Source organism: Nicotiana sylvestris, chromosome 1 (genome assembly GCF_000393655.2).
Source record: "Nicotiana sylvestris chromosome 1, ASM39365v2, whole genome shotgun sequence".
Lineage (NCBI taxonomy): Eukaryota > Viridiplantae > Streptophyta > Magnoliopsida > Solanales > Solanaceae > Nicotiana > Nicotiana sylvestris.
Window position 1 is genome coordinate 3,985,442 of NC_091057.1, and position 25,529 is coordinate 4,010,970.

The window sequence follows — 25,529 nt, forward strand, 5'->3', positions numbered from 1 at the left end:
ATATATCTAAAACAGCCTTTAGGACTCACTACAGGCACTATGAATTTCTAGTAATGTCCTTCGAGTTAAAAAATGCTCCAACTGCATTCATGGACCTCATGAACAGTGTTTTCAAGCCATTCCTGGATACCTTTATTATCGTGTTTATAGACAATATTTTGGTATACTCTAAGAGCAAGGAAGAACATGCAGAACACCTTAGAATAGCCTTGCAGACCTTGAAGGAGAATGAACTTTATGCCATGTTTTCAAAATGTGAGTTCTGGTTGCAGTCAGTAGCATTCTTAGGCCACATGGTATCCAATGAAGGAATAAAAGTAGACCCTCAGAAGACAGAAGCAGTCAAGAACTGGCCTAGGCCGACAACGCCAACCGAAATCAGGAGCTTCTTGGGGTTAGCTGGCTACTATAGAAGGTTTGTAGAGGGATTTTCCTCACTTGCAGCTCCATTAACTAAGTTGGCTCAGAAAGCAGTTAAGTTCCAATGGTCAGACGCTTGTGAGCAGAGTTTTCAAGAGTTAAAGAAGAGGTTGACCACTGCACCTGTGTTAACCTTGCCGACAGGTTCGGGTGGGTTCACAGTGTATTGTGATGCCTCCAGAGTGGGCCTTGGTTGTGTTCTTATGCAAAATGAAAAAGTTATTGCTTATGCTTCCAGGCAGTTAAAAAATCATGAAAAAAACTACCCCATACACGACTTGGAGCTTGCAGCAGTGGAGTTTGCATTAAAAATATGGCGACACTACCTTTATGGCGAGCATTCTGAAGTGTTTACAGATCACAAAAGCCTCCAGTACATTTTCAAGAAAAAAGAACTAAATTTGAGACAAAGAAGGTGGCTCGAGCTATTGAAAGATTATGACATCAATATCCTATATCACCCGAGCAAAGCTAATGTGGTAGCAAATGCACTTAGTAGGAAGTCAATGGGTGTCTTGGCCCATCTTGGTGTACAAAGGCGATCTTTGGATCGAGAAATTCAAAAACTAGCTAATGATGGAATTAGATTGGATGGACCGAAAAAGGAGATATAACTGCTTATGCCTTAGCACAATCCTCCCTTGTTGTGCATGTTAAGGCTAAGCAAAATGAAGATCCGTACTTAGTGAAATTAAAATAAGGAGTCAGAAACAAAGAAATCACTGCTTTCACTCTAGGAAGTGACAGAGTTTTGAAGTTGAATGATCGGTTATGTATGTCTGATGTAGATGGTCTTAGGAAGACCATAATAGAGGAAGCTCACAGTTCGAGGTACTCTATCCACCCAGGTGCTACCAAAATGTATCTAGATTTGAAAGAGTTGTATTGGTGGAAAGACATGAAGAAACAAGTAGCAGATCATGTGGCTAAATGTTTAAATTGCCAGCAAGTCAAAGCCGAGCATTAGAGGCCTTGTGGCCTAGCTCAAGACATAAAGATACCACAGTGGAAGTGGGATATGATTAATATGGATTTCGTAGTAGGTCTACCTTGCACATACCGTAAACATGATTCAATTTGGGTTATTGTAGATCGACTGACAAAGTCTGTGCATTTCCTACCAGTAAAGACGACAGACTCCGTAGAGCAGTATGCGCAGTTATACTTCAAAGAAATAGTCTAATTGCATGGTACTCTAGTTTCAATCATATCTAACAGAGGCCCTCAGTTCACGACGCATTTTTGGCAGGCATTTCAGAAAAGATTAGGTACCAAGGTCAATTTAAGCACCGCTTTTCATCCACAGACCGATGGCCAGGCAGAAAGGACTATTCAGACTCTCGAAGATATGTTGTGTGTGTATGTTATAGATTTTGGAGGTAATTGGGATGATCACTTGCCCCTTATAGAATTTACTTACAATAACAGCTATCAGGCCAGCATTGGTATGGCTCCTTATGAAGTGTTGTATGGGCGAAGATGTAGGTCTCCAGTGGGTTGGTTTGAACCAGCAGAGTTGCCGTTGATTGGTCTAGAGTTTGTTTGTGAGGCCTTGGAGAAAGTTCAGCTAATTAGAGAAAGACTTAAAGCATCTCAGAGTCGTCAAAAGTCTTATTCTGACAAGCAGCATCGTGAGCTAGAGTTCATGGTTGGTGATAAGGTGTTTTTGAAAGTTTCACCAATGAAAGGAGTTATGAGATTTGGTAAGAAAGGGAAACTTAGCCCTAGATTTATCGGACCTTATGAAATTCTAGAAAGAAAATGAAACGTGGCTTATAAGCTAGCGCTACCCGTTGAGTTGTCCTCTGTTCATGCTGTCTTTCATGTGTCTATGCTTAGAAAGTAAATTCATAATGAGTCGCATAAAATACCTGCTGATATCATAGAAATTAAAGAAGGTTTGACTTATGAAGAAGTACCTATAGAAATTCTCGATAGACAAGTAAGGAAGTTGAGAAAAAAAGATATAGCATTGGTAAAAGTTTTGTGGAGTAATCATGATTCAAAAGATGCTACGTGGGAGGTCGAGGAAGATATGAGGAAGAAGTATCCTTATTTATTTGAGTAACAAGATATGTAAACCTAGGTTTGGCTTGACATTTATATTTTATTTATTAAATGCAAGTTAGCAAGTGCTTATGTCCTTCCTAGATTATATTTAGTTGTTGTAGTGATTTTATTTTATGCCAGAGTATATTTAATTCATTAAAATGATTTACTTTTGCGAAAAAGGGCTATCTCTTTCACAGTTAGAACTGCTAGACACATGGGCTCAGTAAGAGTATGTATCGGGCTTAGACAGGCCCCTTGCTTGGGTAAAAGGATATAGATCCTTCCATACAGTCATTAAACTATAATAGAATTTCCGTATATTTCGAATCCTTATTGGTCGTGCGGACTACCGCCAACCTTTAAAAGTGTACTAAAGCAGCTAGATCTGGATGGCCGTGCGGACTACCGCCCGCCTACCTAGATCCTGGTGTAAAATGGTATCAGAGCCTAGGAATTTTCATGGTAATTGTGTAATAGATATGAAAGATTCAACATAGATATGAAGCTTTTGGAATGGATCTGGGAGAAACAAGTACTAAAAGTACTAGACTTGAAGAGGTAGATATACCTCAAAACCTTGATTTGTTAAATAAATGGACAATTCCTAAAGTTTCTATAAAAACCATTTATGATTATGGTTGGTTTGATAAACTTTCTTCTAAACAATTGATAAAAACGACTGAACAGTCTTTAGCATTAAATTCATCTGAACAGACTATTCGTTTGTTAAACAAGCATGATATTGATTTATATAAACATCATTACCATTATGTGCATATTGGTATGGTTCAAATTGCTTTTAAACCTTTAACCCTTAAAGGGTTACCAGAGACCTTCTTAGCAGCTCTTAGAGATGCTAGAAATCTGAATTTCAGACAGTCTCTAATGGGTTCGATAGAATCTACAGTGGCCTATGGTCCAGTATATTTTAATACTCAACCCAATTTGCAACTATCCCTTTCTGATGTTAATATTCTTGATGCTTTAACTTTAAATGTGAAAACGCATGGTTATAATTATGCGCCTGGTTCTGAACTTATATGTCTGTCCTATAGGATTTATTTCAAATTATTATCTACTTTAAATCCGAAATGTAAGTTATACGATACTTCGGATCAGACCATATTGGTCGAAACCAATTTTGCAAAGTCCAAGGTCACCACTAGGAAGACCTATCAGATGGGAGGAAATTAATTTTCCGACTACATGGACTTTAAATTCTGTTATATCCCCAAGTCAGATTACTAACGACTTGTCAAATACTGAATTTTCGCATGTCACTCAAAATCCGGATGGTAGGATTTGTATTCAATTTGATGATAAGTCTACTATTTATAATAGACATTCTTTTTCTAATCACAGACTTCTACCTGCTATGCAACATATTTCCCCTGTTGAACCAGTTTACGGTCCAGCTCGCAATCGTGCGGCTTCTTTACACACTATTGCTAGTGATAAGCCAGATTCCAAAGATAAGAGGGTTGAAAGGGTTAAGATTAACCCTCAAACAAATATTGTTCAAGATAATGACAATATTTCAGATAAGGATATTCCTTCTCTTTCTGAGATGGATTTCGACCCCAATAATATTTAATGATTCCACACCAAATTGATTTTAGCCCAGGTTCCCGGGCCCGTATTTATATTCAAAAAGAATTTTTTAGTGAAAAATGGAACCAGTTTAAAACATGGTTTTTTGATACTTATAGTAAAGAGGATTTGAGTAATATATCTCAAGAATTTTATGAAACTTGTGCCTTACATAATCAAATTATGTATTTTGTTCCTTGGTTTATAACAACTTATTTACCTCTTTATATAAAGGTATTAGAAAGATCTTATAAAGACGGGAGTGGTAATATTACTAAAGCAATTTATCCGCCTCAGGCTCCCTTTATTTTACCTAATAATACTGGTATTACTTTCACTGCCTTTCAAAAATTTATTGATGATAATGTGGCAGCTATTAGTATTGCAGAAATTAATAAATTGATTTCTCAAAACAATTATTTGGGTTTATATGTTAAAATTTTAGGAGAACATATTGGTTCTCTTGATAAAAAACTTGATGATTTGACTATTTTAATAAAAAAAATGGGTACTAAGAAAGGACCAACTGATATTGCCTCCACTTCAGGAAGTAAAACAGTTGATCAAAACATTCTGACCCATATTCAAAGACCTCCTGAGATTCAGGATTTTAAATTCAAATCTCTTGATGACTTAGCTCAGCTTTTAGATAAAAAGCTTTCCGGTTTAAATATTAGACCTATTGATTTATCAAAAAATTTTGCTGATAAAATGGAGACCGTTTCTGATTATAAAACTGAGACTTGGTCAGAGTTTAATAAACTCAAAGGGATTGTTAAACAAAATCATAGGTATGCTGATAAACCGAGAATGCAGACCTATTATTATCCTCGTCCTACTCCTCAAGATGTGTTGATTGAGGAACGAGATTGGAATCAGACTAATACGTCTTATAACGGTTCCGAAATTTATGAATGGAATCTTGATGGTCTAACTGATAGACAATTAACCATTCTCGTACACAGAATGCTCATGTATTCGACTATCTGTAAAAGTGTTAAAAATACAGATAGAACTATTTGCAAAATGATTATTGCAGGTTTTACTGGCCAACTTCGTGGCTGGTGGGATAATCATTTATCTGTAGAGGAAAAGGCGTTCGTTATAAATGCTACGGCAACCGACGAAGGTGTTGATAACATAGGTATGGCTCTAGTAGTGGGTAGAGAAGATGCAGTTTATACTCTTATCCTTACAATTTTAGAGCATTTCAACGGTAGATTTACCTCAAACCATCAGACCGTCCGAACTTTACTTAATGGACTTAGATGTAAGACCCTTAGTGAGTTTAGATGGTATAAAGATACTTTTATGAGTAGAGTTATGGAACTACCCGAGAATAGATATGAGCACTGGAAAGCCAAGTTTATAGACGGCCTCCCTTCCTTATTTGCTGAAAGAGTAAGGAATGTGTTAAAAGGTAGTTGCGGAGAGATTCTGTATAATAATTATACCTATGGTAAGCTTATAGGTGTTTGTACAGAAGAAGGTCTTAAATTATGTAATGAGCTAAGACTTTCTAGACAGCTTAAGATAGATAAGCTTAAAGAAAGGTCCCAAGTAGGTGACTTTTGTACCCAGTTTGGTTTACCCGGAACTTCTACTCAAAATAGGAAGAAGAAAACCAAATATCATAGGTACCCTAACCCGGATAGCCCGTATAAGAAAAAGAGGTCTAGATATAGGCCTAAGGAAGAACGTGATACTAGAAAAGCGAACAGGAAATCTGCTCGATTTGCGAAGAATAGATCCAAACGTGATCTCGCTGATATTAAGTGTTATAAGTGTGGAAAGTTTGGTCATATTTCTCCAAACTGCAAGCTTCAAAAGCTAAAAACCTTAGAACTCGATGATGAGTTACACGATAAGGTTTATGGCTTGTTATACACTTCGGGATCAGAATCTGACTATTACTCAGAGACTGAATCTGAAGCTGAAGTTGAGTTAATTGATTTTTCTGATAATAATAAAAATGTTGATACTGCTTGCACTGCTTGCAAAGGTGATATTTGTGCTTGTGATAGTGACGAATTTTATAAATTAAAATCACAATTTGATGATCTTAATATAAAAACTATTACATCTGACAATGTAATAGAACTTTTAAAAGAAGTTACTGATGAAAAACTTCGCGAAAAAATCATTACTTTAGCTGCAAGTTCAAGTTCTAGTAGTTCAAAAACTGTTGAAAAATACAAAAACGAATTTGAACACTTTGCACCATATTCTTTATCTGAAATAAATAGAAGACTTCAAAAGTCCAGCACTCCTAGTCGAGATACTTCTTTTGATGATTTAAAAGAAGAAATCGAAAATTTGAAGAGAGATATTAAGTCTCTTAAGCAAAATCAAATGATTTGCGATCACCGGATTACTCAAATTGAGAAAAATAATTCTCTACCTGAATCTTCGACTAAAGGATTTTCTGAATTTTCTAATGATAAAGGAAAAAGAAATTTCTGATGAAAAATCTGATTTATTTTTAGGTATGATGCAAATTGTTACTGCACACAAATGGTATATTAAATGTACTATTTTAATTGATAATAATTTTTCTATAACTGATATAGCTATGATTGATAGTGGTGCAGATGTAAGCTGCATTCAGGAAGGATTGATTCCTACTAGATATTTTCAAAAGACTACTCATTTGGTGAAATCCGCTTCTGGTCATGCTTTAGATATAGAGTACAAATTGCCTAATACTCATATTTGCCAGAATAAAGTCTGTATTCCACATTTCTTCTTTTTGGTAAAAAACCAGTTATACCCTCCAATCATACTTGGAACACCTTTTATTAATGCTATTTATCCGTTTAATAATATAGATAAACATGGTTTTTCTGCTACTTATCAAGATAAAAAGATAAGCTATTCCTTTGTTACAGATCCCGTAACTAGAGATATTAATGCCTTGATTAATATGAAACAAAGGCATGTTGATTCACTACAATTAGAAATTCTTAGTATGAATATATTTGATACTATACAATCTGCAAGAGTTCAGCAGAAGATTAAATTAATTGCTGAAAAAATGGCCGTTGATGTTTGCGCCGATCACCCTAGTGCCTTTTGGAACAGGAAAAGGCATATTGTAACTCTTCCATACGAGGAAACCTTCTCTGAGGATGATATTCCTACTAAATCTCGACCTTGCCAGATGAATGCTGAGCTAGTTGAATTCTGCAAAAACGAGATTGATAGTTTGTTACAAAAGGGTTTAATAAAACCCTCAAAATCTCCTTGGTCATGTTCTGCCTTTTATGTTAATAATGCGGCAGAGAAGGAACGAGGTATTCCTCGCTTAGTCATAAATTATAAACCATTAAATAAACATCTGAAATGGATTAGGTATCCTATCCCTAACAAAAGGGACTTGCTATCCAGATTATATGACGCCAATATATTTTCAAAATTTGATTTAAAATCTGGTTATTGGCAAATTCAAATATTTAAAGAGCATACTTATAGGACTGCTTTTAATGTTCCATTTGGGCAATATGAATGGAATGTTATGCCATTTGGTTTGAAAAATGCCCCTTCTGAATTTCAAAAAATTATGAATGATATTTTTAACCCATATTTGGATTTTATCATCGTTTATATTGACGACATATTGGTATTTTCTAAAACTCTGGAGATGCATATTAAGCATCTTGATATTTTCAAGAAAATTGTTATACAAAACGGTTTAGTAATCTCTAAGCCCAAGATGAGTCTATTCCAAACAAGTGTTCGTTTTCTAGGTCATAATATTTGCCAGGGAAAAATTACCCCAATACAAAGATCTATTGATTTTGCCTCAAAATTTCCTGATGTTATCACTGACAGGACTCAATTACAAAGATTTTTGGGAAGCTTAAATTATATTTCCCCTTTTTATAAAAGTTTGTCACGTGATCTAGCCCCTCTATACGATCGGCTAAAGAAAAGATCATAAACACCCTTGGACTAACCAACATACTGAGTTAGTCAAGAGTATTAAAGGGCGTGTTAAATCGTTACCATGTTTAACCCTTGCCAATCCTACTTGGCAAAAGATTATCGAGACAGATGCGTCTAATGTTGGATATGGAGGGATTTTGAAACAAGTAAATCCCAATAATAAGAGTGAATACTTAATAAGATTTCACTCTGGTAAATGGACCGAAGCTCAAAAGAAATACGCTACTGTGGCGCATGAAATGTTAACTATTGTTAAGTGTGTATTAAAATTTCAAGACGACTTATACAACCAAAAGTTTTTGATAAAAACTGATGCTCAATCGGTTAAATACATGTTTGACAAAGATTTTAAGCACGATGCTTCAAAATTAATATTTGCTAGATGGCAGGCTCAGCTAGCACCTTTCGATTTTGAAATACAATACAAAAAAGGAATTGATAATTCCCTTCCGGATTTTCTATCCCGGGAATATTTAGAATAGATTATGAATTATTATACCATGTTTTTGGATGATAAGGTACTAATCACTATTCTTAAAGTGATTAAATTAAATAGAGACTTACAAGAAGTTATACTTGATATTATTATGGCTGACATTATTCAAACAAGAGAAGAAGAACACTCTAATTTTCAAGAAGTTATTGATATTCTTCAGTTAATTGAAAATGTGCGTCCCTTCGGTCAAGATGATATCAGCACTAGAATTATGTTATCCTTTTTAATTAATAATGATTTGCAATCACTTTTTTAATAATGATTTGCAATTTCCGCAGAATGGACCCTTCATGGGTCACCCGGGGCAGAGGTAGGGGAAGATCTTCCCCTAGTAGAACTTATTCTCAGGGATCGTCATACGGATCCTCATCAACCTCTCCAGTAATACAAAGAGGAAAAAAGAGTTTGATAAACTCAAAGGTGCCGCATACAGGAGAATCCTCAGGACATTCTATACATCTGGAAGATATTCCAGAAGACAGTCCGTTATACGGACATCTGCAGGCTTATTTAGCATCTAAAAAGCAAAATGATACTTTTGCTTCAATTGCTAAAGAGGAAGACAATGATGATATCAAGTCATATGAAAAGTTACCAAAAAGAGAAATGATATTTCTCCTTGAAAACTCTGAGATTCAGAGAAAAGAAGAACCGTGGAAAATATTTCAGAGATATCTGATTAATGGATTATACTATCCGGGTGAATCATATAAAACCCGCACCTATTATGAAACTATCCTGATCAGTACAGGTAGTGCAGAATTCCAGCACTTTTCAGGTTATAACACAAATGAAAATGTTTATAACTTTTCAAAGGTCATTATCAAACAGATTATATCTGTTGAAGAATGGGGTATTTCCACAATGAAAGAAAGGCAGATAAGCCTTAATAAATCACCAATGAATTTCACTTATTGGGATTATATTCAAGCATTTGATAGAGTGCTTTATTATAACAATGAAAGACATAAGCATACTTGGTTTATCAAGGTATGCGCCAAGGTATTTACAGGACCTATCCCTAACTGGTTTTTAAACTGGTGGTCATACCACGGTCCTACTACAAAAATTTTGCCTGAACCATTCCTGAAATTATACAAAGAATGGACAAAAGCCTCTCCATTCTTAACTGATTTATATCACGCAGATCATATCTGCTATTTAGAAAAAATTGATCAGATTTACTTCTTTATTGAATTTTCTATCCCCTGGATCCATAAATGGACCCCGGAAATGGGTTATACGGAAGAACAAATCCCTTGTTTATATAGGGTATTCTACAACAATTTTTGGGACAAATTGATGAAAACTGATCCCAAAACAAAGACGTTATACGGCCAAGAATTATTAGATTCTATAAAAACACAAATTCATTTATATGTGACAGCCCCTCAAAAAAGGATAGTAGAAGAAAGCACTGTTAAACATATTGCTCGGAGAATATCAATCCAAGATGGAGATAAATTGGATTTGATAAATCAATACTTAGAAGGGTTGAAAAGAAATCTGCTCCAATCACTGGATCAGTGTGAAAAATCAGACACTTCAATGAGAAGTGAGACGAGTGGTGATGACCTCGTAGAAGATACTCAACCTATACAGCCAGAAATGATATTATCTGACAGAGAAATTGACAAGGTGGAAGAATTCCTCCAACAGATGCAAAATATGGACAAAAAGAAGACTTGACAGCTTATCAGCCGCCAGGACCCACTTAAACAGTAGATGCACTGTTCATCAACAGTAGAAACACTGTTTATAAACAGTAGATACACTGTTCATCAACAGTAGAAACACTGTGTAGGGACCCAGATGTGGGACCCATTTTACTATTCAAGATTCTTTTTTTTTTGTTATTTAAGAATGCCTCTTCATTTGAAGAAGGGAGGCCGGAACCCCCCCTCTCTCTCTACTTTCTCTCTCCTCTCTCTCTCTCTCAACCAACCCCCTTTGTAAACACTTAGTTCATAGCTTAGTTTGTAAATCGAGTTCAAGAATTAATAAAAGTTTTGAAGTTCATCTTCAGGGCCTTGCTTCTCGGCCTACAAGGTACATATTTATTCTTCTTTTAAGTATTTTTAGTCTCTCTCCCTAGCCGTGACTATGTCCGGCTAAACGGATTCATATCTATGTTGAAGCACTAATTTCTCTTGCATATTAACCATGAAGAATCCAGACTCTTTCAAAATATAAAGAAATTTTAATATAGTTTCTTGATTTGGTTCCAAGATGGTGGTACAGTCGGTTCTGGTACTACTCTTATTGGCTTTGCCTTAGTGGCTACGTCTAGCCAGCTGTGACATTAAAGCCCGCTGAAGTTGTCAAAAGGGCTACCTCTTTCACAGTTAGAACTGCTAGACACATGGGCTCAATAAGAGTATGTATCGGGCTTAGACAGGCCCCTTGCTTGGGTAAAAGGATATAGATCCTTCCATACAGTCATTAAACTATAATAGAATTTCCGTATATTTCGAATCCTTATTGGTCGTGCGGACTACCGCCAACCTTTAAAAGTGTACTAAAGCAGCTAGATCTGGATGGCCGTGCGGACTACCGCCCGCCTACCTAGATCCTGGTGTAAAATGGTATCAGAGCCTAGGAATTTTCATGGTAATTGTGTAATAGATATGAAAGATTCCTCACACACAGAAAAATTCTAGGGTTCATTATAACTCACTTATTCTTGAACTCAGGTATATAAAATTTTCTATTGTCAATCTTCCTAAAGTAGTAACAAGTAAGAATTGAATAGTTAATTCCCTTCTTCCTCTATATCAACAGTAAATTCCATGTTTAGATGTGAAATTTTAAAATTGGTTAAAATGCACTGGTTGTTGTAGAATCGATTGTTTGACGGGTATAAATTGGACTAGGGTCTACGTATTGGCTCAAGAAGCTTTGAGGTGAGTTGATATAACTCTTTACTCAAGTGGTTTAACTCACAAAAGCACACACACAAGATGTATGATGAATTGCATAAAAGAGTTAATATATACTTAATTGAAGTAGTAAGTGCCTGTAAGCTTAGAATTATTTTCTAGCTAAAGTTTAGATGATTATTTGGATTTATGTGCATAAATTTCAGATTTTTATGTTATTCTTATATGCCATCTTCAGTTGAAAATTCATGAAGGATCAAGAATCTTTATAAATACTTTTGAATGTTTATTCCATTCTTATGTCATGCCTTACATTTAAGGATACCAATGTGAGAATGTATAAAAGATTTAGACTTGCAAAGTCACAAGAAGAAGTTTTAGAAAGAAAAGATTTTTGGGAGTATCCTTTATTCTGAGAAGGGGTCATCGTCCAGGCCGAGGGTCCTGACCAAGGCGTTGACTTCCTGAAACTACTTGTGCTAAAGTAGGGAGCACAAGAGCCGAGGGTCTCGTTGCTGAGTATTTACTTAGCCATGCTAAGGTATGAGACATGAGCGCTGAGAACTATGAAGCGAGTGACATCTCGTGGATTGAGCCTATTCGATCAGGTTGGGATCGAACCCGCGCCGATCACACGGTGACTGAGACAGAATTAAGTCAGGATAGTTGGAACTCCAAAGTATAAAGTGAAGTATATTTTTTTAAGAAAGAAAAAGAAAAGAATTTCTTTTAGAATATTAAAAAACTGCTATTATGCAATTATTTAGAATTATTCTTATAAGCTTTATGTTTTACATGTATCTAGAACATTCGCTTATAATGTATATGTTATTAAAGTTTCGCCCCTATTGTTGAGACTCATTGAGTACAATGGATGGTACCGACATTCTCTTTTGGAAACCTACGTTGGTCTGCGGTACAACGTAGGAACCGAATTTGCAGGCGAGCAGGCTACGAGTTAGGACTTCCTTCTCTTTCAGTGCTATTGGTGAGCTCCGCTTTGTTCGTGGAGTATTCCTTAGAGTCATCTTTATTTAGTTATTTCTTGTTACTTAGAGAACTGGCCAGGAAATCTCATGTCCTGAGCAGTGCGTCAGTTTATCAGTAGAGACTTCATAGACATAGTCAATAGGTTAAGATTCAGATGTTTTTTTATAATAACTTAGCATAAATTTAGTAGTTATTACGAATAAAGTTTTAGAGTTGATTTATTTAAATATTTACATTAATCAAAAGTATTTGGTTGGAGTATTGCCTTGTTGCATATAAAGTTTGGAGTTATAATAGATTTGATAAGCAGAGATGGTTCACTCGATCATATTTAGTGATCGAGTGCCGGTACCGGCTTGTTCAGAAAATGGGTCGTGACAGTACACACCCCCAGTGAGCGCAGAGTGTTGAGTGTATTGAGTGTTGAGTGTTGAGTGTTGAGTGCGAGTGATGAGTGATGGAGTGACATTGCTGTGAGGTTGCATTTACTTTTGATGTTGTTGCATTTACCTGTTAATTTCTTTGTGGCATTTGTTGGTTTTATGGAATTTACCTGTTTATTCATGTTTATTGTAAATTGTGAAAATAAATAATTGGACTGTTTTACTTAGCTCGTCACTACTGCTCAGTTCCTTAGTTATTTCTATTACTACTGAGGTGGTTGTACTCATACTATACTCTGCACTTTATGTGCAGATCCAGGTTAGTTAGAGCGCGGCGATTATTGAGTTCAGGTCGGCTATCTTCGGAGACTGCAAGGTAGCTGCTAACTTCCGCAGGGCCTTGTTACTCCTTTTGTCATTTCTTCTTTTAGACAGTTTATATATCTTAGTTTATAGTTTTAGACGCTCATGACTTAGTGACACCTCGATATTTGGGACTCATTTTCGTATTTTATATTATTTATATTTAGAGTTAGTTTAGTTTATCAGGAATTAAATTATTGCAAATATTTTATTAAATTCTTATAATCAAATTAGTAGTAATATTTTGGGAAATAGACTTGCCTTGTAATACGATAGGCGCCATCACGGCCTGGGTTGAATTTTGGATCGTGACAAGTTGGTATCAGAGCTTAGGTTACATAGGTCTCACGAGTCATGAGCGGGTTTAGTATAGTCTTGAGGATCGGAACGGAGACGTCTGTACTTATCTTCGAGAGGCTGCAGATCCTTTAGGAAAATTTCATATTCTTGAATTCTTATTGTGCGGTATTGATTCAGTTTAAAGTGCAACTCTTTGAATTTCTTCCACACATTTGCATGCGCACATGAGCGCTCGATATCAGTTGTGCATCGACAGCTTGTGATTCCCTGGATGAGGTACGAGATGTGATTTCTAAGGTGTTGATTTTGTGAGCGCTTGCTTGTGGACTTATATGTCCGGTAGTATTCCTATTAGCGAAAATGGTGGCTGAATGGATACGTGATGAGTATGATGTGACCGCGAGATGAGTTCATATGATTTGAATGTGACGAGAAGGTATTGCTGAAGGTTTCACCTATTTGAGACTCCAGGTATATTTCTAGACTCATTCGAGGACGAACGTTTGTTTAAGAGAGGGAGGATGTAACGACCCGGTCTGTCGTTTTGAGAGTTATAGCCCCATTTCCCTCATCTATGCTTCTTTATATATTGTTCAGCTGTGTTGAGTTGTATCGAGTTGGTAAGTTTGGGTTCGGAATAGTTTTGGAGTGAAATGAACACTTAGTCTCTTAGTTAGAAAGCTAAGTTAGAAAAGTCAATCGGAAGTTAACTTATGAGTAAACAAATTCGAATTTGGATTTTTATGATTCGATTAGCTTAGTTGGTGATTTTAGACTTAGGAGCGTGTTCGGAATATAATTTGGAGGTCCATGGTAGAATTAGGCTTGAATTGGCGAAAGTTGGAAGTTAAAAATTCTTAGGCTTGAATTCGAGGTTGATTTGGTGTTTTGGTGTTGGGTGTTACGGAGGTTCGACTAAGTTCAGGCAGTGATATATGACTTGTTGGAATTATTGGTTGAGTTCTCGTGGGCCTCGAGTGAGTTTCGGATAGGTTTGGGTTGTGTTGCGCTCGTTTTTCTTATGTTTCGACGTCGTTTCTTCAAGCATAAATGATATCATATTGAATAAACGAGCTCTGATTTCTTTTTTGATTGAAGCATTAGATCCGTATCGTAATGACGGACCCGTAACAAAAAGAATCGTTGAATTTAGACATCGTATGAGGATTTTATGATCATTTTACTAAGAATTAGGTTGCCAAATTTTTTAGAGTAATTACGAAATTGCCATTGACAGCGTATTTAAAAAATCTGCACTATTTGCAAATATTGAAACCAACATATCTCATTCATTATAAGGTCAAATTGAGTGATTCAAAAGCCTAAATTGACTCGAATTTTACAAAGAATCCAATGGAGGCATAAAAAATGAGTTTCGGGATCGTTTGACATGAGATAAGAGGCAGAATAATTGGCAGAAAAATATATAAAATAAGGGTTTGTTCATTCGATCATATTTTGAGTTGGGGAGCTTGGATTTGGGCGATTTTGGAGGCAATTTTCACCATATGGATTAGGGTAAGTGTTCTCTACTCGATTTTGGTTATATTTCAAGAATCCATCATCATTTTTGGGAATTGATTGATGATTTCAAAGTGAAATTGAGGGAGTTAGGGTTTGAGTTTTGGAGAGTTTTGAGTGAGGATTTTGAGGGAAACGGAATCCGATTTTGATAAATTTTATAAGGTTAGACTCGTGAGAGAACGAGGTTTATTATTCTGCCATTTTTGACTAATTCCGAGACGGGGGCCCGGGGGCCGGATTTTAGCCGATTTCGGATTTTTGGCATATTTTATAGTTTTATTGTGGAATTCGATTCTTTAGCATATGGTGATGGTACTAATCTGATTATGGTTGGATTCGGCGCTTTTGGAGATCGAGTCCAGAGACGAGGGCATTCCGGAGTAGGATTTTATGCGGTTGAGGTAAGTAACAGTTTTAACTCTGACTTTGAGGGTATAAACCTGGAGAATTTGATATCATGTGATTGTTTGGAGGTGATACCCATGCTAGGTTATGGGCGTGTGGGTATATACCTCGAGGGATTGAGACTTGGTCTGTCCCTTGAGGCTGCGAGGCCTAATAGCTATTATCTGTGGTTATGTGTTTACTTGTTGTTGAACTTGTTTACTTTCATGTTAGAGATCATGCTTAGGATTTATTCATGCTCACATTATTTGTACTCAGTCATAGAAATTATTGTACATGCTTACCTCAGCCTCTATTATTTGTTAATATGTTGTGATACTTGATGTGGGATGCGTCCCCTTATTTGTTGATGATGGTGAGGCTAGTGAAATACATGATTGAGTAAGGCCGAGGGCCTGGTTGTGAGAATATTAATACCATAGCGCGTGAGTTGTCCGCGTAGCACGTGTGACCGTGCAGGTACAGTTATTTATACCATAGCGCATGAGTTGTCCGCGTAGCACGTGAGTTGACCGTGTGGATCCACGTATTGATATGATGGCCTGGTTGTGAGGATATTAATACCATAGCGCGTGAGTTGTCCGCGCTAGCACGTGAGTTGATCGTGCGGGTCTAGGTATTTATACCATAGTGCGTGAGTTCTCCGCGTAGCACGTGCGTTGACCATGCATATCTTGGTATTGATATTGTAGCACGTGAGTTGTCCGTGCTTACCGCTTGGGCTTTGGGAGACCCTACGGAATCTGTACACATCCCCAGTGAGCGTAGAGTGTTGAGTGTTGAGTGTTGAGCGCTGAGTGCGAGTGATGAGTGATGAAGTGACATTGTTGTGAGGTTGCATTTACTTTTGATGTTGCTGTATTTACCTGTTAATTTCTTTGTGGCATTTATTGGTTTTATGGAATTTACCTGTTTATTGTAAATTGTGAAAATAAATAATTGGACTGTTTTACTTAGCTTGTCACTACTGTTCAGTTCCTTAGTTATTTCTGTTACTACTGAGGTGGTTGTACTCATACTACACCTTACACTTTATGTGCAGATCCAGGTGAGTTAGAGCGCGGCGATCGTTGAGTTCAGGCCGGCTATCTTTGGAGATTGCAAGGCAGCTGCTAGCGTCTGCAGGGCCTTGTTACTCCTTTTGTCATTTCTTCTTTTAGATAGTTAGACAATTTATATATCTTAGTTTATAGTTTTAGATGCTCATGACTTAGTGACACCTCGATGTTTGGGACTCGTTTTCGTATTTTATATTATTTATATTTAGAGTTGGTTTAGTTTATCAGGAACTAAATTATTGCAAATATTTTATTAAATTCTTATAATCAAATTAGTAGTAATATTTTGGGAAATAGGCTTGCCTTGTAACACGATAGGTGCCATCACGGCCTGAGTTGGATTTTGGGTCGTGACAAATATGGTGGCCCTGACATGTATTTCTTGAATGATGAATCGTAGTACAACATTGGTTGATCTCCTCCTCTTCTTCTTATTCTTCTAAAATATCACACTATTCCTTTCTTGCCAAATGTGGTAAACTACAGCTGCTAGGATCATTCCGTATACTGCTGCACCTCGACTCTTTCCATTGCTAAAAGTTTCCAGCCATGTCAACTCCTCCTGCTAAGCTTTATTTGTTCTTAGTATACCTTGCCACTTTAATTAGTAGGTCCTGCCCTATAGCTCCTGATATCTCACAATCAAAGAATAGATATTGCCATATAGCTCCTAATATCTCACAATCAAAGAATAGATGTTGCACTGTTTCATTCTCTCTTTGGCATAGTGAGCATGTTTGCTCTGAAATGATCTCCATCTTGCTAATCTTTCTTTTGTAGCAAGCCTTTGTTGTATTGCCACCTTTACTTCTGATTACTTAATTATTACTATTGAAAGTATAAGAGGGGAGAGGGTGAATTGTAGCCTATTTAAATTTCTAGTCGACTACTCTTTAGACCTAGTCGACTTATGCGGAGACAGCGTGCACCAAAACTGTTAGTACTTCAATTTAAGCAGATACTACTCACAACAGACAATAAGGTGTACAATAAAATATGAGAGCACAGTAAAATAAAAGACACCAGGAATTTTATACTAGTTCGGAACCAATGTGGTATCCTAATCCAGTCTCCTTGGGTTGCAAGAATGTTATTTCTTGAGCTCTTTGTAATTTGTGTTGAGTACAGCTTGTGTGATTTTCAACGTTCACCACCAACATTTACAAGGTTGGTTTTCACTCCCTCACCAACAACGACCCTTTTTTTCACTCGCTCACCAAAGAAACGAATAATGACACAACCTCTCCGAACACACTGCATCTTCAATATTTTTCTGTTTCTCTTCTCTCTTTTGTGTGCACAGTAAATCTACTAAAGTGAATTACAATGCTTGTTAAGAGTAGAATAAAGAACTTGTAGTTGGATAGACAATTGTATAAAAGTCTGCGTACTTTTTTTCTTTCTTAGAAGCGCCTATTTATATCCTTTTCAGCTTGTTCTAGCTATTTCATGACCCAAGGGAATTTTGAATATTCTTGCAATCTTCGTTGCATCTATTATTTCCTTGAATCTTGGAGTAATATCTTTTTCTTGAATCTTGTGAGTAAATTTTCTCTGATTACTGAATATCAACTCTTTGATTTATTTCTTCTTGAAATTATTTGTTTCCACAATTGATATTGATTGCCGCTTGATGTTTGCTTGAAGAAATATTTGTTTCCATATCTAGCCTTTATTTTGGTCGCGCCATGAGACCTCCTTCGAACCAATATGATTTGTGGCTTTTTGTCCAAGATTAAATTGCTTCTTATTAACTTGGACAGAATATAGTCTTTGAATATTGATATTTTTTTGTGCACTGCTAGAGTTTTCTTAATAATTGTAGGTAAGAATCTTTCCTTAATAGCTTCTGATAGTCTTAGATAGTTTGGCAAGGCTCCTTGTATCTTGACATATGGCAAATAGATATTCCTTGATTTGTTTCCTTGTTTGAAATCTTCAGCGGCTTCTTTTTCTTCTACAAATTGTGATGGATATCGTTTTTCATTCTTGAACACTTTCCTTGCTTCTTAGCACTTCAGCGAATATGTAGTAGATGATCCTTTTTGAATTTCCTTGCTAACTAATATTCTCTTTAGTTTTCCAAAACCCTTTCCATAATATAGAATATACTATACCCATAATATATTTTCTTTCCATAAAAAATATATTCTTCCTTAGTCTTGTAGTATCTCTTCCATATAATATCTTCTTTCCACAAAATAATAGATCTTCTCCACGATTTAGCAACTTTCCTTTCAAGATATTTAAAAACTTTTCATCCATAATTTTCGTAGATTCTTCTTTTGATATTGTAGTGAGCCATTCAATATTTGAAATTTGACTTTCAAATATTATTCCTTCTATGATGCTTGAAGATTAAATCTCTCAAAATAATCTTACTTGATAAATTCTTCACATGATATTCTCTTTCTCATATTTGTTTGGATCTTTACCATCTTCTTTCTTGAATAAACCTGTACAAAAATAAGATTACCATAAGTAAATGTTCTTTGATTTATATTGGTTTGTTATGATCAAAATTAATACATGAAACCTTGAAGCTAACAACTATGCTATTTTTTTATTAAGTGGAGATCGTAGTAAAATTCTAAATCGTATGTATTACTTAGAAACTGCTCATGTATCATTTATGATGATCTAATTGATCTCCGGTTGATCGCTTATTAGTTTTTACCATGATTATTTTTTATAAAGTGGATGCTGGTGAATCAGAGATCGCCTATATGTTATCTAGAAATTGCCCATATATTATGTATGATAGCCTAAGTGATCTCTGGTTGATCACTTATTAGTTATTACTAGAATAGTTTTTTTATGAAGTGGGAGATCGTAGTATAAATCATAGATTGCCGATGTGTTACCTAAATATTGCCCATGTATCTCTTTAGTTGATCGCTTATCAGTTATTTATAGGATTATATTTTTTTATAAGGTAAAAGATCTTGATAAAATCATAGATTACTTATGTATTATTTAAAACTACACATATATTATTTGTTATCTCCAAAGTGAGCTCCGATTACTTATAACTTTTATATATTGGGTTACAAGTACATAGTACTTTAATTTCTTGTTCCAAAAATTTCTAGCCACGAAAGTATATATATATCTCACATATTCGTTAAAATAGCACGATATAGTTAGTTTTCGGACTGGTCATTCAAAAATAGCTACCGTTTACAAAGTCAATGAAAAATAGCCATTATTTTGTTACAACAAAGACCGGTCCCGCATAATATACGGGAGTTCGGTGCATCTGTGTACGAGCTCCAACATATTATGCTGGACCAGTATACTTTGCTGACTCCTGTATAATATACGGGAGACTGGAGCACCGATGCTCCAAAACTCCAGTATATTATACTGGACATTTATATTTGCTGGAACTCCAGTATATTATGCTGGAGTTCTAGTGTACTTATGCTGGAACTCCAGCATTATGCTGGAGTTCCAGCATAGTTATCCTGAAACTCCCGTATAATATGCTGGAGTTCAAGCATACTTATGCTGGAACTCCAGTATAATATACGAGCGTATTTTTCGGGATTTGAACAGTGTTTTCGCTCAAATTTATCTTTACATGAAAAGTGGCTAAATTTTGATTACTTTTAAAACTGGGCTATTTTTGAATGACCCGTTGTAAATCTGGCTATTTTTAAATCTGGCCCATTCTTCTCAAAGGCCTTTAACTGCAGCCAACATCGACGGGAGAAATTCAAATATATATATATATATATATATATATATATATATAAAGAAAGCATTTGCTCCTTCTCCCTTACACAGCGCCCACAGAACTGTTCTCATTTTCCTATTAATTGACTTGCATAGTGTGAAAAGAGACATGAAGAGAGAAAAACAAATATTTCTTTTTTGGACGAAATTCAATATACAACGAGATGCATCATTATAAGAGTACTCCTTAGTCAATTTTATAATGTATGGCACACATGTTTTACAAGAATACAAAATAATCTTAATCAAAACAGTACACCCTACTGAGGTTCTAGTTGATATTTTGACTAATTCGTTGCTTGGTATTTTCCATCATGCCTTTTTGCCTAAAAAAATTAACCTAAATAGTTTGCCGCTCAACCAATTAAATTTATAATAGCCGAAAAATGTATAATATGTGTATGATCGCATATAATCAGTCTATAAATTACATATACCGGCTAGAAAAAATAAATAGTATTCTGACTGGCTATTTGGGTAAAGATCCCTAAAATCACTTCGAGGACCAATTACTGACACTCCCACCATAGTGCGACCATAATTGAATCAATGCTCGAAGAATTAACTTAAATAACTGCTCATGCAACCGCTTAAATTAAAAATAGATGATATAAAACAATGTATAACCGCATATAATCGGTATATAATCTATGTATATCAGCTGAGAAAAATAATCAAAAAATCCGATCGGCTATTTATTTAAAACCCTTCCAATTTGAGAGGGTGGAGTCAACAGCTAAAATCTCAAACCATACAAGGCTCATAGAGACAGAAATGGAATGAGGCGAGGAATTCAATTTGTAATCCAATTTATTGGAGTGTTTACATTGTTGAAATGTGAAAATAATAAACTTGTTTTCATTTGTTTATATTAGTTTATGAGCTGGAATACTAGTTTAGTACATGTATTAGAGTATGAACACATTGATGTACTTTGGAAGATATAATGTCTAGCAGTGTCATCATATACTTTGAAAGATGTGAGGTGTGGACTTAGTTATTATGTTTATAAATAGCCATATATTCCTGGCCATTTGCAGCCGATCAAGTTGAATAGAAATCATCCTTTCCTTCACTTTCTTCTTTGTAAGTTTTGAGTGTTTTTTTGTGTTGTCTTGCTCTCCCAAAATTTCTAACATACATATCTTCGAGAAGGTGTGAGAGTAAGTCATCTATATACTAATAAGCCTAGGATTTAAAGGTCGAGGTGCACTTTAATTTATATTCAATCAAAATTTGTTTTGTATATAAGGCGTCACGACTAATATAAGGGGACTTGGCTGACCCCTTTTCGGATTCAAAGGTAATGCTGATCAATAACTTGTAACAACCAACCCCTCGTTTTGACTTTATGTGCACTAAACGGCATCGAAAAATTACATTGTGTATTTAGGTAAAATATAATCAAATTTTAGGGGTATATAGCATATATTGAACACCCTTTATCGAGGAATTTTTATTTTCACTTCTTTCAAGTTTGAACACCCTTGGAGAAATTTCTGAGTTCGCCCTGGGTGCATTAACTATATTTTTTGGATTTATAGGTTGAGCTGAAGGATGTGATTTGGGGCATTATGGCTGAGATTGGGAAGCCTAACCTAGTAGATTTTTTCCCTTTACTTGAAAAGATTGATCCTCAAGGGATAAGGCGTCGTGTAACATTTCATTTTGGTAAGTTGATGAAACTTTTTGATGGTTTGATCAATGAGCGATTGGAGGAAAAGAGTAGATTTAGCAGTGCAAAGAGTGATGTTTTGGAAGATTTTCTCAATATCAGCAAAGAAAACCCTGAGGAGATCAATCATAATCACATCAAGTCTATGTTCCTGGTTCGTTCTCTTCTCCTTTATCATGTATAAAATATGCATAATCTATGTATAATATGTGTATAACCATATATTATCTATGTATACAGGCTAGAAAAATCCGACTATTTGTGTATACATCTCCTAATAAAATTATTTTACATTTTAGAGGTTTTAAATTATGATACCTAAACCCCATAAAAAGAAGAAAGAAAAAAATTAAAATGATCAAAACATATGCATGTGACTCTCGGCTAGTAGAATATGTTTAATCGACCCTATATATCCTCTAATTTAGAAATTAAAAATAATCGGGCTTATTACATATTTGAACGGTTGGATTGACAATGATCTTGATTTGTTTATCAGTTTTCGACTTTAATTTACCAAGTATAAAAAGATTATGTGAAGCCAAAATTTGAAGTTTATATATGGATTCAAAATTCTATATATTTTTAAGTTACTGTATTCTATATTAATAATATTTGCATATTAAATATCTTAGGACAAATATAGAGTCTAAACTAAAGTTTATGGGTTCGGCTTAACCCGCCTTCAATTTCTAGCTCCGGCCATGTGTATAGGTACTTGTATTCATCGGGTAAGAGAACATGATCTACTTGTTTAAAATGTTCTAATTATTTTACTGTATATGTCAGCTTGTTTGTTATGGTGAATTGTGCAGTAATCTATTATAATCTCTTTTTATTATTACTGTAATTTATTTTATTTTTTTAATAAATATTGATAGCTATCTCTCTTTCCTCTTGCATTATATTGTATTCACCTAATTAGTAGGCTATAAGTTGTTATCTACTTTGACTTTGAGATACAAATATTACAGGACCTATTTGGTGCGGGGACTGATACAACCACAAGCACATTAGAATGGGCGATGGCAGAAATAATTAGACAACCAGAAATAATGGAAAAAGCACAAGCTGAGCTTGCAAAAGTCATTGGAAAAGGAAAAATAGTAGAAGAAGCTGATGTTTCTCGACTCCCATACTTGCAATGCATTATCAAAGAAACCTTAAGAATGCACCCACCCGTTCCGTTCTTAGTCCCGCGTAAAGTGGAGCAGGATGTTGAAATGTGTGACTATATCATCCCGAAAGGGTCACAGGTACTAGTCAACGTGTGGGCAATTGGTCGAGATTCTACGTCTTGGGAGGATCCTTTAGTGTTTAAACCTGAGAGGTTTTGGAGTTCGGATGTAGATATGCGAGGGCAAGATTTTGAATTGATTCCGTTTGGTGCTGGTCGAAGAATATGCCCTGGCTTACCACTGGCATTAAGAATGGTTCCGGTAATGTTGGGCTCGCTATTGAATTCCTTCACTTGGAAGCTCGAACCAGGAATTGCACAAAAAGACTTAGATATGGAGGAGAAGTTTGGTATCACCTTAGCGATAGCCCATCCTTTGCGGGTTATCCCATCCCCGATTTAGAGTATCGTATTGTCTTATTACTTTAGGTACAATATTTCTTGTGATTATTACAGTAAAATAAGAAGGTTATGATGATTAGAAGAGGAGATTGTTGTGCAACATCATTTTCCTCATAAATGTAGCAATGTTCAAATGTCAAAGACCTATGTTCATACCAATAAGGGTTGTGGTGGAGTGGTATGTACACCTTCATTCTTAACCAGAGGTCTCGGGTTCGAGACCTGGGTGTGGAATCGCCTTTGTTAGGGAACGTTTTACCCCCTAATGTGGGACTTTCCGATGCGAATCTGAATTTAGTCGGGCTCCAATATGTGTACTAAATACTGGGTGGGAAACAAAAAAAAAAAGACTTATGTACATTACATTCTTATATATGTTGTTTTGTTTGAGATCTTGCCTAGTTCTCTTTCTCCCATTTTTCCTTCACATAATAATGAAACACAAGAAGCTTTAGAAACTATACCAATTGAGTATCTTTGTAGAACATCTATGACCATACGTTATATATTTAAAATTATAAATAAAAAAAGGAACAAGAAAGTCTTTGGTAGAATAGCCATAAGCGAATTCAGAATTTAAATTTTATAAGTTCCTACCATAATCTCAAGTTAATATATAATAATGTATGAATTCACAATCAAATATTCATAGATATTTAGTAAATTTCTTAACATAAACAGGGTTTTACAAAAAAAAATATTGAGTTCGTGTGAACTCTAAATTCCAATATAGATTCGCCTCTAATAATATCTATATGCCCTTATAGTATCCAATTTTTCGTGATCTCATTATTATCATATTTATATTATATTCCTAACTTGCGTGTGAATTAATAATTCACCTATTTTTATTATTGGACAATTTTACCTAACCTCTTGAAGGTAGGCGTTATTTGCAATTAGCAATTAACCATTATGACAAAAAAGTCAATAATATAATATAAACACAATGAAAATATTATAGACATCCGTGCTACACGTGCGAATTAAATTAACACCAAAAAGCTCTACCTGAAAATAAAATATGACAATAAAAAGTCAATGATACAACTTAAAATATCAAAATGACAAATATGTTTATGTTTAATCGTTTAAGACACTCGACTTTGATATTTTTGTAATATTTTTTCTATCATTGGTGTGACGAATTAAAGATTTGCCAATCGACTTTGATATTCTTAATTGTATTTTATCGCTCTCAATCATACAATACTGACATAACATAGATATAATAATATGCAAATATAAACAGATACAGATATTACATGTGTTTGAATTATCATGCACTTAAAAAGTCTAAAATGTAGTATGGAATATTTTAAAATTTGGAGTAAAGAATGTTGTTCAAGAAACTACATCGGTATTAATGGGGAAACTATGGAAACCATCGGTCCATAAATAGTTTCAACCAAAACTAGCTCAAAACTAAATATCTATCAAAAATAGTCCAAACAAAATATCTATAAAAATAGCCCAAATTGCAATTATCACTTTTTGCCCGCGCCGGAAACTATTTAACATTTGATAGCTGAAAAGTGTATAATATTTATATAATTTTTGTATATAATATATAGAATATATATATATATATATATATATATATATATATATATATATATATATATATATATACACTTTTTTGATTATTATTTTGAGAACAGCTGTACACTGTCATTTTTTATTTGTAATACAGGTCTATTTTGCTCAAACATAAAGTCATTTGAAAGTTGTGTTTAGGTATACACAAAGTCAACATCCTTTATTGCAAATAAATATAGAAAATGAGATTCAATGTCATAAATGTCACTGTTGATTATGATTACAAATCTATACAGAAAGTGTTAAATCTGCAAGAGATCATATTGTGGCAAGATTATGGCCCCAAAAATTTGAGGCAGTACAGAGTCCCTTTGCCGAGAAGTTTTATTGTATGCCTCACACAACTAACATTAGTTATGGGAAGCTTATTTTTATCTCATAAATTTATGGACCTCAATCTTACACTTCTGGATTCACAAATATCTGGGTCCACAAAATTATGAGACAAAAAAGATGCCTCATACAACTAGTGTCGTCAGTTGTATGAGACACAAAATAAAATTATCCCCTTAGGCTGTCAACCTTTATTTATT

At 35.0% G+C, this 25,529-nt stretch overlaps 1 protein-coding gene and 1 long non-coding RNA gene across 4 annotated transcripts in view; both read left to right on the plus strand.

The window, feature by feature from the left end:
* LOC138878545 (uncharacterized) overlaps nt 1-16,574 on the plus strand; it is a 42,507-nt gene extending 25,933 nt beyond the window's left edge. Inside the window, exons 3-4 of one of the 2 annotated variants that reach the window (XR_011402529.1) lie at nt 13,069-13,131; nt 16,390-16,574. This is a non-coding gene — a long non-coding RNA (uncharacterized lncRNA). The remainder of the gene's footprint in view (nt 1-13,068; nt 13,132-16,389) is intronic. The other variant, XR_011402530.1, reaches the window with a different exon arrangement.
* Nucleotides 16,575-21,237: 4,663 nt separating this feature from the next.
* On the plus strand, nt 21,238-23,789 carry LOC104214545 (geraniol 8-hydroxylase-like). 2 transcript variants are annotated; one of them, XM_070158263.1, is made up of 3 exons: nt 21,238-21,306; nt 21,688-21,972; nt 22,793-23,789. In XM_070158263.1, exons 2-3 carry the CDS (start codon nt 21,718-21,720, stop codon nt 23,396-23,398), a joined length of 861 nt encoding a protein of 286 aa, XP_070014364.1. In that variant the 5' UTR covers nt 21,238-21,306; nt 21,688-21,717; the 3' UTR covers nt 23,399-23,789. The 2 variants fall into 2 exon arrangements, with proteins under 2 accessions (XP_070014364.1, XP_009762539.2); XM_009764237.2 differs by lacking the exon at nt 21,238-21,306 and adding an exon at nt 21,371-21,446.
* Nucleotides 23,790-25,529: the final 1,740 nt, after the last annotated feature.

What these genes read in the sequence shown, in the direction of transcription:
- LOC104214545 (XM_070158263.1), top strand. Translation starts at nt 21,718, where the DNA reads ATGGCTGAGATTGGGAAGCCTAACCTAGTAGATTTTTTCCCTTTACTT. An exon ending in ACATCAAGTCTATGTTCCTG is followed by an intron (nt 21,973 to 22,792) that starts GTTCGTTCTCTT and finishes CAAATATTACAG; the next exon opens with GACCTATTTGGTGCGGGGAC.